The 19,664-nt window shown below is 49.3% G+C and overlaps 1 protein-coding gene across 9 annotated transcripts in view; it reads left to right on the top strand.

Annotated features, from left to right (window-relative positions):
- The window catches only part of CDH23 (cadherin related 23), a 126,191-nt gene that overhangs the window by 31,443 nt on the left and 75,084 nt on the right, over window positions 1-19,664 (top strand). For all 9 annotated transcript variants that reach the window (XR_001556045.2, XM_015866412.2, XM_015866411.2 and 6 more), the window contains exons 4-6: window positions 1,222-1,364; window positions 2,944-2,991; window positions 3,193-3,285. Coding sequence is in view for 8 of the 9 variants with exons in the window: in XM_015866412.2 (XP_015721898.1) it covers window positions 1,222-1,364; window positions 2,944-2,991; window positions 3,193-3,285 (284 nt within the window). In the remaining variant the exon portion in view is untranslated. The remainder of the gene's footprint in view (window positions 1-1,221; window positions 1,365-2,943; window positions 2,992-3,192; window positions 3,286-19,664) is intronic.

The following is a 19,664-nucleotide window of genomic DNA, read 5'->3' as shown; positions in this document are numbered from 1 at the left end:
TTCTATCCAAACAGATCCAAATTACCGAGTGTTTCACCTGACTGCTCCCTCTCCCCTGCTGTTTGCCATGCTGTCAATCTTTGTGTCACCTGAATTTATGCCGACAGCAATTCAGCATCGCACTGGGATGTCCCTTACCTGCAGCCAGTGGCCCTAGCACCTGCTGGTTGTCCTCAACTGAGTGCACTTGCTGGTTATCCTACAGTGCTAAATGTTTAATCAGCATGTTATTCAGCACCAAGTCAAACACCTTACAAAAGTCTATTACTTCTTCGCAGTTACCTTTATCTGCCAAAAAATGTAATCTCATCAAAGAATAAAATCAGGTTTGTTTGACAAGGCCTATTTTCCATAAAACTATGTTGACTGGCATTAATTATGTTCCTATCATTTAATTCTTTATTAATGGAATCTCATATCAGCTTTGCCATTATTTTTGCCGTGATTGATGCTGGACCAAGCGGTCTGTAATTGCCTGGTGCCAGGCATCCCTGCTGCTCCAAGGCAGGTCACCTTCATTCTCATCCACATGCTTTAGGGTTGTGGGGTGCTTTAGGGTTGTGGGGTGCCTTTGTGCTGCCCAAAGGGGGGTTGTGGATGTCTTGGGTGTCTGTAGTTGCATTTCAGCACCTCTGTGAAAGTGTATTGAAGAAAGAATAAAAATGTCCCACAGGGGAGGAGATGAGGTGCAAAACTGTATGAAAAACAGCTCTGCGAAACATGGCTCCAATGGCCCAAAGCTGCTGCCTTTGTACATGGTGGGCACAATCCTGCTGTTATTGCTGTCCTAGTCATTTTCCCAAGCATTGCATTTCCAACTTCAAAGAGAAACCAAGAGGAAATGCCAATATTTGTGGCAGTCTGGTTTGTGGCCTCTCGCCTTAGAAGGGTCAAAGATTCTTCCAGCATCTGTGGTGCCCAGGATGACTGGCAAGCTGAGTATTTTCTGGGTTTTGTAGAGCCACAGAATGCTCTTTGTTGAAAAAGCCCTTCAAGATCACCAAGCCCAAACACCAGCTTGGCCTACCAAGTCCCATTGGCAAACCACATCCCTTTACTGCCACATCCACATGTCTCTTGGACTCTTCCGGGGATGGGGACTCCACTACTGCCCTGGGCAGCTCATCCCAGTGACTCTCCATGAAGAAATCCTCCCTACTGCCCAGTCTAAGCCTCTCTCTAAAAGCATTCCACTGATGATTTCTTTTCTTTGTCTCACAGGCTCCTCAGTGACCCAGCTGCTGGCCCGGGACCTGGACAACGATCCACTGGTGTATGGTGTGGTTGGTGAGGAGGCCAGCAGGTTCTTTGCTGTGGAGAGTCTCACTGGAGTCGTCTGGCTCCGACAGCCCCTGGACAGAGAGGTAACAGAGCTTTGCCTGGGGTTCTCCCCATCTGGTTGCATGCGATCCAGAAATCCAGGCATAGAAAGCCATCAGAGAGGAGTGGTAGGGAAGGGGAAGCAAGTTCTTGTACGTATAGGGGAAAGTAAGAGTTCAGGGGAGAGAGAAAAGCTTGGAAAGGTAGAGGGAGTTGCAGCAAGATAAATGATGCAGGGAGAGGGAAAATAGAGCAAAAGAAGAAGGAGCCAGATGTGTAGAGGCAAAATGATGATTATTTTTTTAAGGTCTTTTCACTCCCACAAAGATTCAAAAGAAAGCAGTTTTTTACCAAAGAAGAAAAGCCCTGAGCCAAAAAATGTATGCTCTCCAATGAGGGGTGTGGGCAGGCACAAGTGTGGTAGATTTCTCTGGTTTATTTTGTCTACCCAGTTCTTAAGGTCAAATACTCAATGGGGCGTTTTTTGTCTCTTGCTTTTCCTTCCTTCCCCACTGCCTGTCCATCCCTGAGCAGAGACAGCAGGTTGGATGTCCCAGGAGTGAAACTGCCCTGTCCCTTGTGCTCCAGCTACTCTGTCATCCTGCAAGCAACACCCCAGACAGGAGATGGGTTGGGTTAACTGGTTCAGGGGCCTGGAGGTGGTATACTAGGCAAACGCAGTGTCAGCTGGTTCCCAAACCCTTCTGTAGGATGAGATGCTGCCCTGCTGCAAGCAGTGCTCCCAGTATAGGCACTGACAGCTGCTGCTTGTCCCTATGCCACTCTTATTTGGAATATATCACCTGGGCTGCAGCACAGGGGGATGCTTCCCACTGCTTTCCAGCTGAGCTTTGAGCAGGATCATTGTATGTTACTGTGCTCAGTGCTTTAACCGCAGCAGGGACTGGGGTGCAGAGGGATGCTGGGGACAGCAGGGTGCTTGGATGGGGCTGGAGACCAAACCACCAGGTATATACAGTGGTCAGATCTGGGCTATCCATTAGGCTTCATTCCTTGGTAAAACATGAGCAGCATAATTGCTGTTGGGAAAAAAGGTCGGGAAGAACAGCCCTGCCTCAGCTAGCAATATCCTGCTCCTGACACCCAACATTCCCCTCTCACCAGCGTGTCTCTCACCCCAGCACCTGTGACTGTAATACATCACAGTTTCAGGACAAGCTGTTAAATCAGTTAAAGCAGCAAGGGGTACGGAGGACTGCACGGGGATTATTGAATGCATTCAGGGGATTTCAATCTGTTAATTCCCTGTGCTCATCCCAGTGCTCTTAGTAGCATGGTATCCTGGGGGCAGGTATTTTTGGGAAGGAGGCAGCAGTGCTCTGGGAGCTCAGTTGTGCACTGAGAGCTGAGGTTCCCTGCATCTTCCCAACCTTAGCAGGGTATTTCTCAGTGTTGTTAGTCCGCTGGAGCCCTGCTAGCAGCCGTGCTTCTCAGCACTTATCCTCAGCAGAGGTAATTGCACTCAAGCGCCCCTTCTCTTCTTTTGAAGGTCCTGAAAGCATTTTGCATGTAATAATATTGGCTAAAAGTCCCAAGCCTGCCATCTGCAGATAAACACTCCGGTATCTTTAATTATATGTTTTTCTTCTCCTTCCCTTTCAGACCAAGTCAGAATTCACGGTTGAATTTTCCGTCAGCGACAGCCAGGGGGTAAGTGTGACTTCTCATTTCATGGTCTGCAGCATGGGCAGAGGGGAGTGGAGAGGATGGGTCACCCTGGTCCTGGAGAGTGGGTTGGGGGCAGCACCAAGGCAAGCCAGTGAAGGGGAAAGCAGCCACCAGCTCAGGTTAGCTCCTGAGCCTATGCATGAGGCTGATGCCAACTCGCTGTCTTCATCCTTGTGGCCACAGGTGATCAAGGGAACGGTCAACATCCAAGTGGGAGATGTGAATGACAATGCACCACGGTTCCACAACCAGCCCTACAGTGTCCGCATCCCCGAGGTAGGTGCCTCACTGTGCGGTTGCTGCTGAGCATTCCATCCTGGATGTGGGAAGGAGCAAAATGATGGGGTCTGTGGAAATCAGGACTTTTCCTGTGGGGACCTGGAATGATAGAGGTGGGAAATGAGGGCCTTGAATGCCATAGGTGAGAAGGGGCCAGCAGAGGTCACCTGGCCTAGCCTCCCACTAAAACAGAGATCATGCCAGATCAGGTTGCTTGAGGCTTTATTCAGCCCAGGTGTTGAATATCTCCAAGGTTTTCATAGCATTCTGCCATGCTCTATCAATGCTGGCATCTTCTTGTGGAGAGCTTCTGCACCTAGAGCTCGGTTTGGCAGAAATGCCCCTCCACCTGCTGGTGCTAGGAGGACAACAAGCTCAGGGCATTGTGTTTGAAATGGAGCTTCTCCTATTGTTCCCTGTTCCTCCCTGAGCACACTTCAGGGCATGGATGAGGTCAAGTATGTGTGTGTGTGAAATCAAGCAGCCTCCAATGTTGGAGAGGTACAAACAGTTGCATTACCATGGTTTATCTCATTGTGCTGGGCTCACGTGCTGCGAGGACGAGCTCTGTGTTAGGCAGCCTATGATGTGGGAGCCGGGAGCTGGTCTCCTGGTCACACTGCCCGCCTTGTGCCAAGTCACCTGAAACCTTTCTCCCGGGTGGCATGGAGCCAGAGCCATTTCTTCTCCTCCTCGCAGCACGGATGGTGCAGAAATGACTTGGCAGGGGCTGCATGAGCTGCTCCACACTCTCACATTTCTGCCTGGACTTCTGGATGCCAACAGGTGCATGTCTATCATTACTCTCCTTAAGAACCAGTATTGGAAAGCTTCAGGTTGGGTATTAGGAAAAATTTATTCTCCAAAAGAACAGTGATGCAGTGGTACGGGCTGCCCTGGGAGTCACCATCTCCAGACGTGTTGCAGAGTTGTGGAGATGTAGCACTGAGGGACATGGTCATATGGGGGTGTGCTGGAGTTGGGCTAGGTGACCTGAGAGGGTGTTTTGAGCCCAAATGGTTTCATGATTCTGTGAGTCTATGGTGAATCCTTCCATGTGTCAGCCCTCAACCTCTGTGTCAAGCCCAGGGAGCAGGGAGAGCAAAGGCACTGGGTAGGAAATGAAGACTATGAGTGCTTGGGGCACAGCCTGATATATCCCCCCACGTACCCACTCAGCCATTACAGCCATGCTTCTTTAGAGGTCGGCCTAATCTAATTATAAGGCACTGTGTGCCAGTTCTCAGTTTCCATCCATGATCTTTAAGCAAGGGCACCAACCAGAGGTAATGAGCCACGAACCCGTTGCTCAGCCAGTGTCCTGCAGGCACTTCTGTTCCTCTGCTGGGCAGACAGCGTTTCCTTGGCAGACTGTGTGCAGGCAGGGGATGGATGGGGTCCCTCTGATGGCTGCAGCCCACAAGGGGGTGGGCAGGGACATTGCCCACGCAGCTCTCGAGGTAGAGGTGCTCTCCTGATTTGGCTGCGAGCAGCCAAAGCTTAGTGTGCGCACAGGAATCAGGTAGAAGACAACACTGTCCCTAAGCTGTCCCCATGCTCTGACAGCCCAGGGCCAGCAGCAAGGCTGCAAGTTCCCAGATGTGTCTCAAAGACCACCTCTGGCTAATGAATGAATGGGGATGGGAGCTTGGGAATGGAGCGCAGACCAGCAGAAACACTCATGGTTTTGCATAGACTGGCCCTGTGCAGAATTGGCAGCTAATGAGGGTTTTTCTCTTTTTAATTTTGAGATAAATGGATGTATCGATTTGCAGTTGTCCTAGCTAATGGAGCAGCAACAGAAAGGCCATTTAAACCTCGCCGCTATTGTGCAGCGCTGGGAAAGTCAAAAGAAGTGTGTGCATAAATAAATGGAACATGAAGTAAACTGACCTTTAAAAACAATACTGCCTCTAAACACCCATCCCAGCATTTTCCGCAGTCTGTTTGATTCGTGAACGTGAATTATTTGGACACGGGCTGCCGTTCTCCAGCACAAGATGGGGATGAGGGCAGTGGGCACCTGGCTTTACCACGGCTCTGAGGGCATAGTGCAGCTGCTGCACATCTCCCGTGCTCAGCAGGTCCTCACCATCCCTAACCCAAAAACAGCAGAGCATGGGCCAGTGCAGGACATGGGGGTGGCTGTGGCATAATGACACATCCCATCTGGGTAAGGGCAGGCCACTGGCTGCTTGTTGGGAGGCAACGAGGCAGCGCGGACGCGCTCCAGTCTGTAAAGAAAGGGGAATCCTGCTAGAATTGGCAACTTAATTCACCAAGCTGGCCTCGACAGAGCTCATTAAGTTCTCGTGTATTCATTTCAGGCTAATGGCTGTCATGCTGACTGCTGTTTGATTTGCTGTAATAGACTTTTATGGCTTTCCAGTTTGCGAGGACGTGTGCACCGTGCCCGTGCCCCATGGTGCTGCTGGCATCCATCAGTGAGCTGCTCTCCTGCTTGCTGCACTGACCTTCAGGGCTCACGCTCCTCCTGCGTGCAGCCCTCGCGCTTCACCTCTCCCATGCCCTCCTCATCTTCCCCCAGCCCTGGAGTTCTGTAATTCTGGGAGTCTTGGAGCTTGGCTTTTGAGTCAGGGAAGATGTGCTGCCGAGCCTGCAGCTGGCTGGTGGGGCAGTGCCTCGGTCCCTGACAACTCCAATCTGCTCTGTCTGATCTGTTTTTACATTTCACTGGGTCTCTCTGGGTTGCTGTGGTTCAGCAGTTTTACATGGAGCAGATCCAAGCCCATGCACTGGTTTTGTGGTTCCCGGCATTGAGATGGGGCTATATCCTCGGCCCTGGGTTCCTACTGGGTTTCCCCATCCCACTCCCCAGGCATGAGGCCCTTGGAGGAGCATGTAGCCTGATTATGACTTCGTGGTGAGCTCCACTGCTTCCAGGAGCTGGGGTGCCCAACATTTTGCGTTCTTCAAGACACCAAAGCCCTTCCAAGGCTGTCATATGGGGTGATTCTGAGCATGTTGGCCAAGTTCAGTCCATGGCCTTCTCTCCAGAGCATCAGCAGACGTCATGCACTGACAGAAAGTTTGCTTAATTGTGCACTTCCTTGCTCGGGAACTTATCCACAGGGATTTTCCTGTCTTCTGAAAACCCTCTTTTCTGTTTTTACCTTTAATGATTTATGAAGGAAGGTGTGTCACTGGGCTACATCTTCCAGCAAAAAGCTGTCCCCACCAACAAGTACCTCTGACTGGCTAAGTGATATTAATTACAGCAGGACTCTGTTTTCCAAAGACATGCAGATCATCTCTAAGCACCACCTATTGATCTGTGCAAGGCTTGTATATCATCCCTGAGCTTCTCTCTGCTGGAGAAGGTCTCTGGCCTCCGTTTCATCTTCCAAACACCTGGAAAAAATGTGCTCCTCTTTTGTTTATGCCAACAACAGCAAGAGGTGAGGTGGGACAGGCTGCACCCAGCATCAGTTTGGTAAAGGCCAGCTTGCAGGTATCACACCTCCTGTACTCAGCCCCATTTCCCCCTTTGTTTTAATGGTGACGTGTGGACACTTGCCATCAGCAGTCACTGCTGCTTGGAAGTGGCCTGCGGGACTGAGCTTTCATGGGCCATCACCAGTTACCATTTGCATCCTTAATATGTCAGTGTGGTGAAAGCAGCATTTTTATGAAGCCTTTTTTTTTTTTAATAGTGTGGAAAGGGGAGAGAAAGGAGGAGACTATCCTGCCCTGTCCCATTACACAGCCTGGAAGCAGGCCGTGCTGGCTAGTGAGCAGAGATGAGGAGGACCAGAGAAAGCCCCCAGAGCCCTAGCTGTAATTAAAATTATTATTTTTCTTTAATGGTAATAATGTTGGTAATTACATCAAGTTCCCTGCCATCCTGCCCAGGAACCTTCAGGGGCTCGTATAACTGTAGCAATGGCACTGAGGGCTGATGCTGCGCATACGAAGCAGCTGCGATTAGCGCGAGCTCTGGCTGCAGCCCATTGGCCGTTGCCTTGCATGCACTAAGACACCTTTTGGGTTATTTTCCCCTTTCTTTAAACAAAGAGGCTTTGAATTGAAGGCAGTGATAACAGAGCTGATAAGAACGGTGTTCCCACTGCACAGCAAAGCGGTCTATAATCATTGCTGAGTGCTTTCCTTCCTTGTTTCTTTTTCCCCCTCTGCCCTCTGTTTTTTTTCCCCTGTCTATATGCTTCTGTGTGAAGTCAGGAGCGGCACAAGTAATTTACGATGAATTATTTACCCCCCAAATCCAGCTTTCCCCTCCTGTCACCAACCCTGCACACAGCGTATCGAACTCCTCAGCAGCACTTCCCATGCAAATTCATTTATTTATGGTGGTGTTCAGTTGCTGTTTTATTTTTTGTTTGTTTGTTTGTAACTTGCTGGAGAGACGAGGAACAAATTTGTGAATTATTCAGGCTTTGCTCATTAAACATCACTGGCCAGAAGCAAGTTGGTTCCCTGTTCTGGGTAGGCGATGCAGCTCATCCAATCGTTTGCACAAGGAATTCCATTCCAGCCTCTCCTTTGGGGTGTCCGTACTTGTGTGGACAAAATACGTAGGTTAGAATGAACTCAATGCTCTCTCTTTTGCTTCAGGGGTCTGGTCACCTTGTGTTTGCTGTGATGCTTTTCCTCTTTCCAGATTTTCTGTGTTATTATTTTTGAGAACCTTTAATTACTTTTCAACTTTGTCCAGCAAACTGGTGGAAGCAGAGCCAGGTTTGAAGGGTCTTCCTTCTCTTCAGCAGCCTTAAAGGCGGGTATACTGCCCATCTATTAAAATGCCATCTCTTAGCTGGATGAGATAATCTCTTCTGAGAGGGTTTCATCTGCTCTGTAATCACTAGGTAGGAAGTAATGTCCCTCAAAGAAACCCAGGCTTCTCCCTCCCCTCTCCACCCCAGCCTTTGTGATCTGCTGAGATGGGGCCATTTCTATAGATTGGATGTTAAAACACATCTTTATATGCAGAAAAACACCGAGTCATGATTTTGGTGGCCATGCCGTGGGATGCTCTTTCTCATTTGTGATGGAGTGGCTGCGCTGTGACTGTCTCCTGGAATTTGCAGGCAGGGACCACAGGAGCCCAGAAATGTACCAGGTGTCAGAGCTTGCACTGCTAAGCTTCTAGAGATGGCTAATGTTGGAACCTGATGATTCTATGGTGGAATGTCCTTTGGCATATTGGCTCTGAGTTGAGTTTGTGAGTATTGATAGATACCCACTTCTGCAGGTTGAATATTAGGAAATATTTCTTCTCTGAAAAAGTGATGCTGTATTGGCACAGGCTGCCCAGGGAGCAGTGAAGTCGCCATTCCTGGAGGTGTTGTAGAGCCGTGGAGATGTAACACTGAGGAATGTGGGCAGTGGACAGATGGGGATGGGCTTGGATTGGGCTGGGTGAGCTGAGAGGGCTTTTCCGGTCTTATGATTCTGTTATTGTACGATCCTCCCCTCTGAAGGTCGCTGGCATGTGAGTTTTGGTTGTTATCAGCCATGTGTGCACTGTGATGCCAGATGGAGAGTGTGTCTCAGGGTCCAGGTGACATCCTTAAGGACCCCAGGGAGGGGGCAAGTTGCTGTCTGGTAGCCCATTCCTTGGTCTGGCAGAACAGGAGACCCTGGGCCTTTAAAACACGTGCCCGAGGAGTGAAATGAGAGACGCAACAGAAACTACTGGGGCGTAAAACTCCAAATGGCGTGGAAGTAATGCGTAAAGTGTCCTGGAGATAACAGTCATTTCCACGAGGCAAAACTTGGGCTGGCTCTGGCTGGATGCTGCAGCAAGGCGGGGGACAGCCTGAAAATTAGAAATAGTCGTGCTGCTCTGACCAGTGCGGTGCTGGGGTGGGCAAAGGGATGGGAAGGCAGGAAAAGGGGGGAAAAAAACCATTTGGAGATGGAAGAAAAGTCAGTGTGGGGCAGTAAGCAATTCAGTGCCTCTGCAGGTCGTGCTGGGAAAATGAGGTTCACATTGCTGGAGAAATCATTTTAGGGCACAGGGAGGGAAAGCGGTGTGTAGGAGCAACAAACAGCTCGGATGGAAGTAGGAGGGGTGGCTTGGGTACAGCCTACAGACCTGTAGGGCAGTGACTGCAGCCAGATGGAAAGCATGGTGTGGGGAGACCCAGGACTACATTGTGGTGAATCCAGACAGCCCTTTACAAAGCAATGGATGTATTGCCATTGAGAATGGTCCCACCTGGCAGGAGGAGAAAAGAGTGTGTGAGCAGCACTGCTGTGCTGTAGGGGTCCCAAACCCATTCCTGAGCTCTGGGTGCCACTCAGGATGGGTGGCTCAAAACTCTTGCTAAGGCAGGGTTTTTTTCAGTAACAATGCTGTTTTTAGTTAAGATGGGAATATTTAGGGGAGCGCTGCCACCCTGACAGAAAAGCTGTGCAGAGGTGATGCTTCAAAAGGACGATAAAAACCACTCACGCAATAGGTTCAGTCCAATTTCTTTTTCAGAATTGCGTTTTATGTTTGATTATTTTGTGATGTCGGGGACGGTCATGTATAATAAGTTCTCTACCGCCAGTCGTATTTTGTGGTAAAATAACAGAATAAATCAGTCTCTGTATTTTTTGAAATAGTTATATATGAGCGGAACTGCGCACATCAGTTCCATTACAAATGGGAGGAATTTGATTGAGGAAATGGTTTCAATCAGTGTTAGGCAGCCATTGCCTAATTTCCACCGTTAATTGCTGTTGAAACTTATAATGCCTGTGATTTATTTTGTCAGTAGGTGAATAATGAAGACAGCATGAGAACTGAATATATGGGGTTTGAGGCATTTTTGCTCCGAAAGGAAAAGTCTGAAAACTTTAATTCTGAGGATTTGTTGCATAGGTGACTTGAAGAGCATGTTTTTCCCCCAAGTTCAGATCTTGGGAAGTGTCCCTTAGCTCTCTGTGCTTTGATTTGTACCTCTCTTTTGGGTGTTCCTGGCAAAATGGGGCGAGCAGCCGGTGCTGCGTTTGGCTTCAGGTGGAGCTGCAGTCCTTTGCTCTGCACGTGCTTCCTGTAGGTGCTGCTCTGCTCATGGAGTCCGCTGCCACCATCCCCAGTGCCGCAATATTGACATCAGCCCCATTCCCTTCCGAGCGGCAGAATCGGGCAAATGTGCAGGAAATGAGCTTTGCAAATAGGCTTTTGCAGTGTCCTTGCCTCCTCCCAACCCTCCCCAGCTCCTGCTGCGTCTCTGACACTCCGCCTCACTCTCCAAATGTCAGCCTGTGCTCCTTCCCATCACAAGCAGCTCGCGGGGCGGTCTGTGCACACGCGTGTGCACGTGCGTACAGGGTGTGGGGGAGAGCTACTTGGTATCTCAGTACTGTGCATCCAATAGGGGTTGGTTCCTGGTATGTTGTCTGTCCCTCTCTTTTCAGGGTCTATTTAATCGTGCATCTCATACCCCGGTCCTTAACCTCATCTGTGATGTGGGTAGGGCTGGTGAGGTCTTGAGAGCTGCAGCAGCAAATAACTCTTGCTTCCAGCCCTGCTGGAAATGCTGTCAGCTGGGAATGGGCAGGTTTTCCTTCCCTTGATGGCACCTCAGTGTCTCTGCCTTGCAGAATTAATTTCTGAGCACCCTGAACACGCAACCTTCCCAAGCTGCTGGGTGAACAGTTTTTCTACAATGTGATTCATCACCAATCCATCATCATCATCCTCTTAACCCTGCTTCCAGCAGGAGGGTGCCTGGCCAGGAGAAGAGCAGGAGAGATGGGCAGCATGGGGCAGGATGCAAGTCGCGTCCCTTCTGCACGTTTGAGCTTGAGGTCGGGCTGTGGCAGGCATGCTTTTTTTGGGTTTTGGTTAAAAAGCCTCATCGGAGCGTTATGGAATCAGAATGTGAAGGGTAATTGAGCTGAAAGCCATTCTCTTCCCTCAGCCAGCGCCGCGGGAGCCACCATGTGCCCTCGGAGGCCGCTCCAGGAATCCTGCTGATAGAGCACAGGTGGGGAGAGCATCCCCCGGGCACATCCCCTTGTCGCTAACCCATCCCTTGTGCCACAGCTTTTGGGTGGGCACTGGATGTGTTCCCATAGGGTTAACATGGAGGAGTTTTAAAAGCAAACAAACAAACAAAAAAAAAACCACCCCCCCAAAAAACCCTCAAAAATTAAAAACAAAAGAAGAAAGATAAGGGGAACCTAACTATTCCAGATAAACATCATCATCACACGCAACCATGAGAAGTGTTTGTATCTCTAATGTGTGATGAGTACAGGGACTTGGAGTGTGGCTGGCATGACCACCGGGAGGGAGTTAGCAGAAGACCCTTCCAATTTGGACCCCGAGCCCCAGCATGCAGCCTGCAGCTTGACTGTGCTCCTTGTCGCGCGTTATTGATTGCCGAACAGGCACAGCTAAGTGCCTCTCATTAATATTTGTTTTGGTCTTTTCCCTGCATTCCGATGAGCAGAGGAGATGCTGCTTATCTCTCTCCTGCAGGTTGTCTTTCTAGAGGATTCCTCTGGCTGGTGACAAACCTGGGCTGTGTGGCCGCCCGTCCCACTGCCGGGAGGAGGGATGGGGGTGACAGCTGACACGAGGTCTTGGGGGCTCTGTGGAAGGAATGTGTGGAACCAAAATTAGCGTGGCATTGTGAAGGAAAAGCGTGCCTGACTTGCACCATATAGCTAAAATCTGTGTTTCTAGGCTTGGCTTGATTTGTATATCTCTAAAAAGGAAGGCTTCCATGGTGCAAAGCTGTTTCCTTTCATCTCATATCCTAGTGCCCTTTTTGTTAGGCTTGACTTCATGTGGTCCATCCCAAGCCACTGAAATGGTTTGGAGTGATTTCCAGTTATTCAGGGTGTGCTTTCAAGAACTTAAGTGCAGCTCCTGAAATGAGAGAGTTCTGGTGTGCCTGGAAGCGGGGAAGAAAGCTTCTTTAATATGGTTGTTCCTCTGGCTTTTCAATGGTGAGCTGGGTTCATGTCTGCAATGAAGCAATATCAGAGTCCGTGGAGCATGAAAGGCTGCATTTGTTTGTGGGCTACAAATGAAGACCTGTCAAAAACCTTTTTAAGGCAGTGACAGAAGTTTTCTTTTTCATGATACATTTAACTGAAAGGCTTTGCCTCCCAGGGAGGCTTGGATCATCTCTTTCTCCTTTTCCTCAAATTTGGAAAAATATGGAGGGCTCAAGATGGCTCTTCTTCCATTTTAATATCGTTACATTTATTAGAGCCTTTTGGTGGGGAGGTTGGATCCTCTGGTGTGCTCCTGCTTCTGGGAAATAGCATGCCCAGAAGTGAAGGGGTGATGGGTTTGGGGAGAGATGGGTGACAGGACATGGCCCTCTCCTTGTGCTTGAAGCACAGGCTTTGTCAGCATGGCTTTGGGAAAAGGGTACAGATTATTTCCATTGATTTGGTGTCGGGAGCTGTTTTTCAAAGGGTAAATGTGTTTATAGGATTTCTGTCCTTTTGTTGTAAGAAGAAGGACGTCGTTTCTGGACACAGGAGTTTGCTAGAAGAGTGTCACATCAGGTCTTCATCAAGGTGTTTCATCTTGCAGTCCCACTGCCAGGTGTGTGCAGCAGGGCAGTACTCACAGCCACCCGCGGTGGTTGACCCTCGTTCTGGGCTCTGGGCAGGTGTTGGGAAGCTGCTTTCAGGTCCCACAAGCCAACCTTCCCATTCCTAGCCATGCCTGCGGCTTCTCTGTGCGTTCCTGAAACGTCTGCCCAGCTGTAGGTTTTGTGAGGTGATAGGACCGTGCGTGCACAGCACGAGGAGGGGTTGTCAGAACAGATGGGATCGCTTTTTGCTTCTGGTCTCAAATCAAGGGCTGTCTTAGAGCATTTCTGGGGAAGTTAAGGAATTGTCACAGCCAATGTTTTCATAAAAGCTTGGCAATTTGAATGCTTCCCTCCCTGTAAATCAAATACTGTGAGAGGATACGTGATGCAAACTTCATGTGAGCATGGGTTGATGAGCTCCATCCTCGGTAGAAAGGTCTCCTCTAACTTGGGAGCTTCTGCATCGTGACTGTAGGGACATTCACAACTTCACTCACACTTACAGCACTTCTAGAGGTAGAGGTGATGCAGTGGTGGCCTGCTGCAGGCAGGAGGTGTTTTATTGATCTCTTGGTGGGGTGGCAACTTGTAAATGGGACCTTTTGCGCATCCCTTCCGTGAGAGCACACATAGGGAGGTACAGGTCCTACTATGAGTTCTGTTATGCAGGCAACAACCCCATCCCAAAGTATTGCTTGCCTCCTCGCTTCTTCCAGCAGTGATTTTTCACCAAGCCTGGTGCTTTCCGGGTGTACCTTTTGGGTTGGGATGAAGGAAGTGCTTTCACTCAATAGACCTTTTATCAGGTTTTTCTGTTGCCTATTCCCTTTGGGTGTGGTTGGGGGATTTATTCTTTTTAAGAGATTATTCCACTGTCAGATATGGGTTCAAAAAGTCTGGGGGGGGCTTTGATTTGATGCCAAGCAAAACATTCTGTTTCTGATCCCCTCTCAGAGTGGGATGGATGGATGGATATGTAAATGGATGGAAGAATGGAAAGGAGGAGAAAACTACAAACCCGTGGTCCATTGGTAAACTTAATGTCTTAAGTTTTCCTCATCAGCCCATTTTGCTTTCACAAATTTGTGAAACTGGGGGCTTTGTTACCTCTAAACTGTCTAGCAGCAACTTTCTCATGCTGTCTTTGCTTCACACATGCTTCTGTTCTGCTATCAGCACCAGCCGAGCCCTGCCGGTGGTCCTGCCAGAGCTCCGGTGCTGAGAAAGGTGCCAGACAGCTCTGGGTATTTTAAGCAGCATTGCTTTAATTCTAGCACATAACCTGTACCACTTCAGCCGTTTGCATGTCTGCTGGCTGTTGTTTCTATTTCAGCTGGAGCTGGGGCCACACGACAGGATTATTTTCTTTCTCAGTGCTATTTTGCCTTTATTTCTGCATGATGATTGTCAAGTCTCACGTTTCTCATAAGCGGCGCTGGGAGCGGGGTTTGGGCCTGGTGATGTGGTTAAAAGGTGGGGGGGATCCAATTGAGACAGACCCCCGTATATTTCCCTTTCAGCTGAGGGCAAATTGAGCTGCTGATTCCAGAGCTTCCTAAAACGGCTCATCTGAAAATGAATTTTGGCCTCTCAAAGTTCAAGCATTTATCCTGAGCCAGAAATATACACAGATTTGCTCTCTAATTTAATAAAGTCATCCAAATAATATGATTTCTCCCATAACCATCGTTTATGTTTCACAGCAAAATGATAATGAGAAAGTCATTAGAAGTAATAAACAAAACAAAACCCACACAGCAAATCCTTCACTGAGCCTGAGTGATGGGAAGAAGAGCTGCATCTGAGGCTTAGACCTCATAATATTTGCCGGGTGCAGCTGTTTTTGAGTAGATGCGCTCTTGAAACATTATTTAACTTGTTAGGTCTCAAAGGGATTTTGGTGCCAGAGAAGGTGAGCAGCAGCCAGCGGGGCTGCTGTTGGGTTAAGCACTGCAGTGCTGCCAAGCCAGGGCTGCTTCTCTTACCTCCTTGTTCTTTGCTTATAGCTGGTCATTAATGGACTTCATTCCTTCTCCCAAAGCCTTGTCGTGACTTGGACAGTGTACTGATTCCCTGGTTAAGATTTGGGTCAAGTGTATGTTGGATGTGTAGAGACCAAAACTATGTTGAGGTAAGAGAATTCCTCTCGTCTTGTTTGTAACTGCATTTACACTTTGGGCTACTACCTGAGTATTTCTGCATTATGCTCAGAGGGATGCTATGGCCATGACTAAATACAGCCCCAGTGAGGTCACCCATTAGAAAAAACGTTTCTCCCAGTGGAGCTGGGACCGACTCTATACATCTCTCAACCAAAGCCCCACCAGTGTGCCCAGCGCAGCTCTGTCCCAGAGCCAACACCACTGCAGTTATTTGGCTGCTGCTGTGAGGCCCTTCCCACTTTGGCGTTCGTTCTTTTTGGCCCCGCGTAGGCTGCATCTGTTGCTGCTGAGCATTCATTCATTGCCTCTTGCCCAGGTTTTGGGGGAGGGATAGCAGCACAGGAACGGCTGCTGTTGCTGCTTTCTTGGGACTGCTGGGCATCTTTGCAGATCTCTTTGGCTTTCCAATTCAGGGCCACTTTGCTTTGTATTTTATCTGCATGGATAGAAAATGATCCTTCCTTAAAGCCTGTCTTTGCTGCTCCCACTTGAACTTGCTGGGGCTGCATCCCAAACGCGCCACTCCAAAGGCAATTCTCATGCAGTGGCCAGTCGTTTGGAAATAGTCCCTCATCAGGCACTGATGGATCTCTCGAGCCCCTTTCTCTCCCTAATAATCCCACCTCTGGGGAGGTATCGATTCGCCACCGCCGGCTGCCTCTTGTTATTCCGCTGTCCGTTTTGCTCTGTGCAAATCGCTGCGCTGTCATTTTCACACAGCAATTACCTGCTCTGATTTCTTTCATCCCCCGTCCTTTGCCAGAGATCTGAACTCCTCATTGACAAACCACCTTGGAAAAAAGAGAGGGTTGGGGCTCAGGAAGTAGTTTTGCAGCATTAAAACTTTGGGGAGAGCTTTTCCCCGGGGTGTGATCATCTCAGGGTCGGCATCTCAGAGCTGGTCAGTCTGACTGTATCATGGGAGGGATGCTAGGAGTGGGGATGCTGCCCAGCCTTGAACTGTGACTCTGTGCCTTGCTTCTTCCATGTGTTGAAGATATAGGGAATTGTTAGCCAGGTAGTTGTGCCTGGGGAGCTGGGGTCAGTGACTACTGGGTGTGTTGGCAGTATTGACTCCCAGTTGTCACTCCTCCAACAGAAGCATTGGCCAGTGTGGGATTCAAGATGCTTGTGCTTGCTAAGATGTTGACAGTGCTGTAGACAAAAAAAAGTAAAAAATATGGAGCTTGACAGGTTGGACATCAGGCTGTTGTGCTGGATTTTGTGTTCTGTCTGATTTTGGTGGTGAAGGTGTGGAGGCAGCAGCTCATCCATCCCTTCTGTTTGCACAGGATGGTTCTCTGATGCAGGGCTATGGTTCAGCCACTGGGGAGGGGCAGATGCAAAGCCAAAAAGGGGAAATGGGAAAGAGGTTTGGCAGCTCCCTGGTGGCTTTTTCCTGTTGGGTGGCTAGAAAAGGAAGGCAGTGGTGACCCATAGCAGTGGGACGTGCTCTGGTCTCCACTAAGCAGCCGGCTCCACACTTGGCCCAGCATAACATTGCACCTCCAAAGTGAGGATGTTTTGTTATTAAAAGGGCACGGCTGGCCGGCCAGGGCACTCGCTTGTGCATGGTCCTCATCCGAGCAGAGAATAAATTAAAAAGCCAACTGGCCGCGGCTGCATCGGAAGCGCCGGGACCAGAGATAGGGCCAGAAGTCAGATAGCGAACGGTGTCCAAAAAGTGCAGTGCCTGGTGTGAGGCGTGAAATTAAAACCTTGCCTGCCTCCTCCTGCACGCCGTAACAAAGCGGCTCCCTCCACAGTCTGCCGGCACCGGGAGTGCAGAGGAGAATAATTAAATACACTAGATGTGGTGGCTAGGGGAAGGATGCTGTTGCTCCTCTGCTCTGGACCCAAGCTCCTCACTGCTTTGCAAAGCCTGCTGCTGCAGTGCTGGGGTGGGGTGCTGCATCAGGAGGAGGAATTGGTCATTTTTTGGTGTCCTCACCCATGGCAGCTCTGCTCTCCCTGCTCGTGTTGGCCCTTGGGAAGGACAAGCTGCTGTTACCTCTCCGGTTACCACCGAGGAATGATGGAGAGGGCAGGACTTTTTAATCAAAGTTACATTAGGTGAAGCTTATATTATTCACCCTGCTTTATTGCAGCTATTTTTACACGGGGGTTAGAAGTTAATACTTCCTGGTAAGCCTGGTTTTGCTAGGTTCTGTCAAGCACTGAAATCCATCAGCACACCCAGACAGGGCAGAGAGAGCCCAAGCACAGCATAAACCCCCTAAGCTGAACTGGAGGGAAAAAAAGGCACTCGTAAACAAACCTTTTAAAATCCAGACCTTCAGTAATGGAGGGTCTGGTCTGGAGGGGCAAGAACCAGCCAGGAACATCAGCTGCAATCAGCAGAAGGGTGAGCTGCAGCAATCAGCGCCAAAAAGGCAGCAGGAGCCATGGTGGGGCTGCAGGGCCGATGTGCTGTGCGTGTGTTACGTCCCTTCATTCTGGTCCCTGTGTTTTTTCTTTTCTGGTGCTCTTGGTTTTTAGGGAATTCTGAAGATTCAAGCAGTGTTGGCTCCCTGCAGCTGGCCAGTGGGACTGGCAGAACTGCAGTCTCTTCCACGGTCTGAAAAGAATGCAATGAAATCAGAGAGGGGGGAAAGAAAGGTGTTATGTCCTATTTCTAGAAAAAGCCCCAAAGGCAGCATTCCTCGTTTCTCCTTTCTCTCTTTTTTCCACCTTTTTCCTGTTCTTTCCCATAGAGCTCTCTTGCAGGCACACGCTTCCCAGCTGGCTCTCCAGCACATTATTTCTGGCTCTGAAGGAGCTGCACAGGCAGATTTAGGAGAGGGCTTGCAGTGCCCATACCGTTCTCCACCCTAAGCCCTTCCAGGACGCCCTCTGGAGCTCTCACCGAAGCGCATTAACAATTTCAGACAATGCTTAATGTAGCATCACTGCACTACAGTATTATAATTACATGCTTGTATTAACGTTTATCCACAAAGGTTTTCCTCCAGCAAGGAGGCACCCGCATGTCTCTGGCAGACCTCAAACCCTGCCTGCAGGAGGAGGAGTGATGCGATGGCACTCGGTGTGTGCCCTTCCTCCAAGATATCTGTGTGGCATCTTTGGGGCCACCTCTTAAATAGCGGCTGGAGGAGATGATGCTCTTAAAGCCAGCAGAGTGGGTGTGAGGCTCTGCTCCCATTGTAGGGGTGGTCACAGAAGCAGGGGTTGCTCAACTGATGCTCAGTGCTTAGGAGCAGAGATGGGGTGGTGTAGGTCTGGCACCCCCAGGGTGCAACTACTGGGGGCTTTTCCTTGCAACTGGCTCTTAAACTTTTAATCTGTTGCCAAAATATGACAGCATCAGGAACATTGCTGTTCCTGTGATGTTTTCTGGCTTCTCTGCCTGTGGCCAGAAGCAATGATGACTTGCTTGCCTGTGTCCTCCAGAGGCTGATGGCTATTTTAAATACCTTCTTCACGATTTTATCAGATTCCTTCTTCATTAATGATTGGGGGTCTGCATGGCTTCAGCAGTTGTTTGGTTGTTATTTCCCAGAGCTCACCACCAGTGTTGCCTCTTCCCAAAGCGAAAGGACAGTCGGACATAATGGGGGGCCTACAAATCCTGGGCTCCAACCAGATTGCTCACTTCCCTCCTTTCCTGAGGACAAATGGCTTGCTCCACCTATGGTCAGCAGTGAGCAGGTGGTGCTGTTTGCTGGAGCAAAAGGCACTACTAGCTCATCAACCAGAACATGGGACAAATAAATAAGCACGGTGGTAAAGCAGGCAGGTTTCCATCCATCTGCTCAAACCAGCAGTGGGGGGAATGGTGGTTCTTCTTGCAGGGAGGTGAGAGAGGAGCTTGGGGTGGGATGGGAGCCTGGAGGAGCAGAGACAGGCTGGTACGCGGAGGAGGCTGTGAGCGGGAGAGCACCCGCAGCTCGCATGTATGTATTTGCAGTGTGCTATATAAATGAATGCCATACCTAATGATTCGTGGCTATTATTTGAAGGGCCCCACAGTTACAGATTTATTTGTCGTTTCTTGTAATAACACCGATGATAATGAATTCATTTGTATTAATGCGGGTGTCTTGGACTTCCATTGATATCCCGCATTAATTAATGTACCATTAAAATAAAGTGTCACCCAATTAATATCAAGTGGAAACAACACTGCCAGTGTCCTGTCATTAGGGTTTTGTTTGTAATTCATTGTACCAGTGCTCTGCTAATGGCAGCTGTTTGCCTGAAGCTGAAGGAGCACATGGGGCTGCTGTGGAGCACATCTGGAGCACCCCCAGACCAGCAGCTCCCCACTGGGCTAACAGAGGGCAGCAAGAGCAGGGGGAGAAGTGCTGTGGTGTTCCTTGACTGGCAGGTTTTTCTGTTGTTCGAGTTTTCTTCTGACTTTCAAATACCTCATTGGGCCATCTTGGGTTCCCACCACCTGCGTCCTCCCAGTCTTACTCCATCTCTACCCAGCTCCTTGGTCATGGATGGAAAAGCAAAGAGAGGCATGGGTTCTCCTTCTCAATGGCCCATGCCTTTCTTCCCTACCCACCTCCCAGTCTCTGTCCCTGTCCATATCTCCTAGCCATCTTCTAGGTGACTGGGATAAATCTCAAACAGCGAGCCAAGTCTTGCACTTTCCTAGCTGGAACCCATTAAAAAATACATTCTCCTTTTGCTATTCTTTGTTTATAATTGTGTT

This window comes from Coturnix japonica, chromosome 6, assembly GCF_001577835.2.
Source record: "Coturnix japonica isolate 7356 chromosome 6, Coturnix japonica 2.1, whole genome shotgun sequence".
Lineage (NCBI taxonomy): Eukaryota > Metazoa > Chordata > Aves > Galliformes > Phasianidae > Coturnix > Coturnix japonica.
This window is presented reverse-complemented; position numbering and strand designations above follow the sequence as displayed.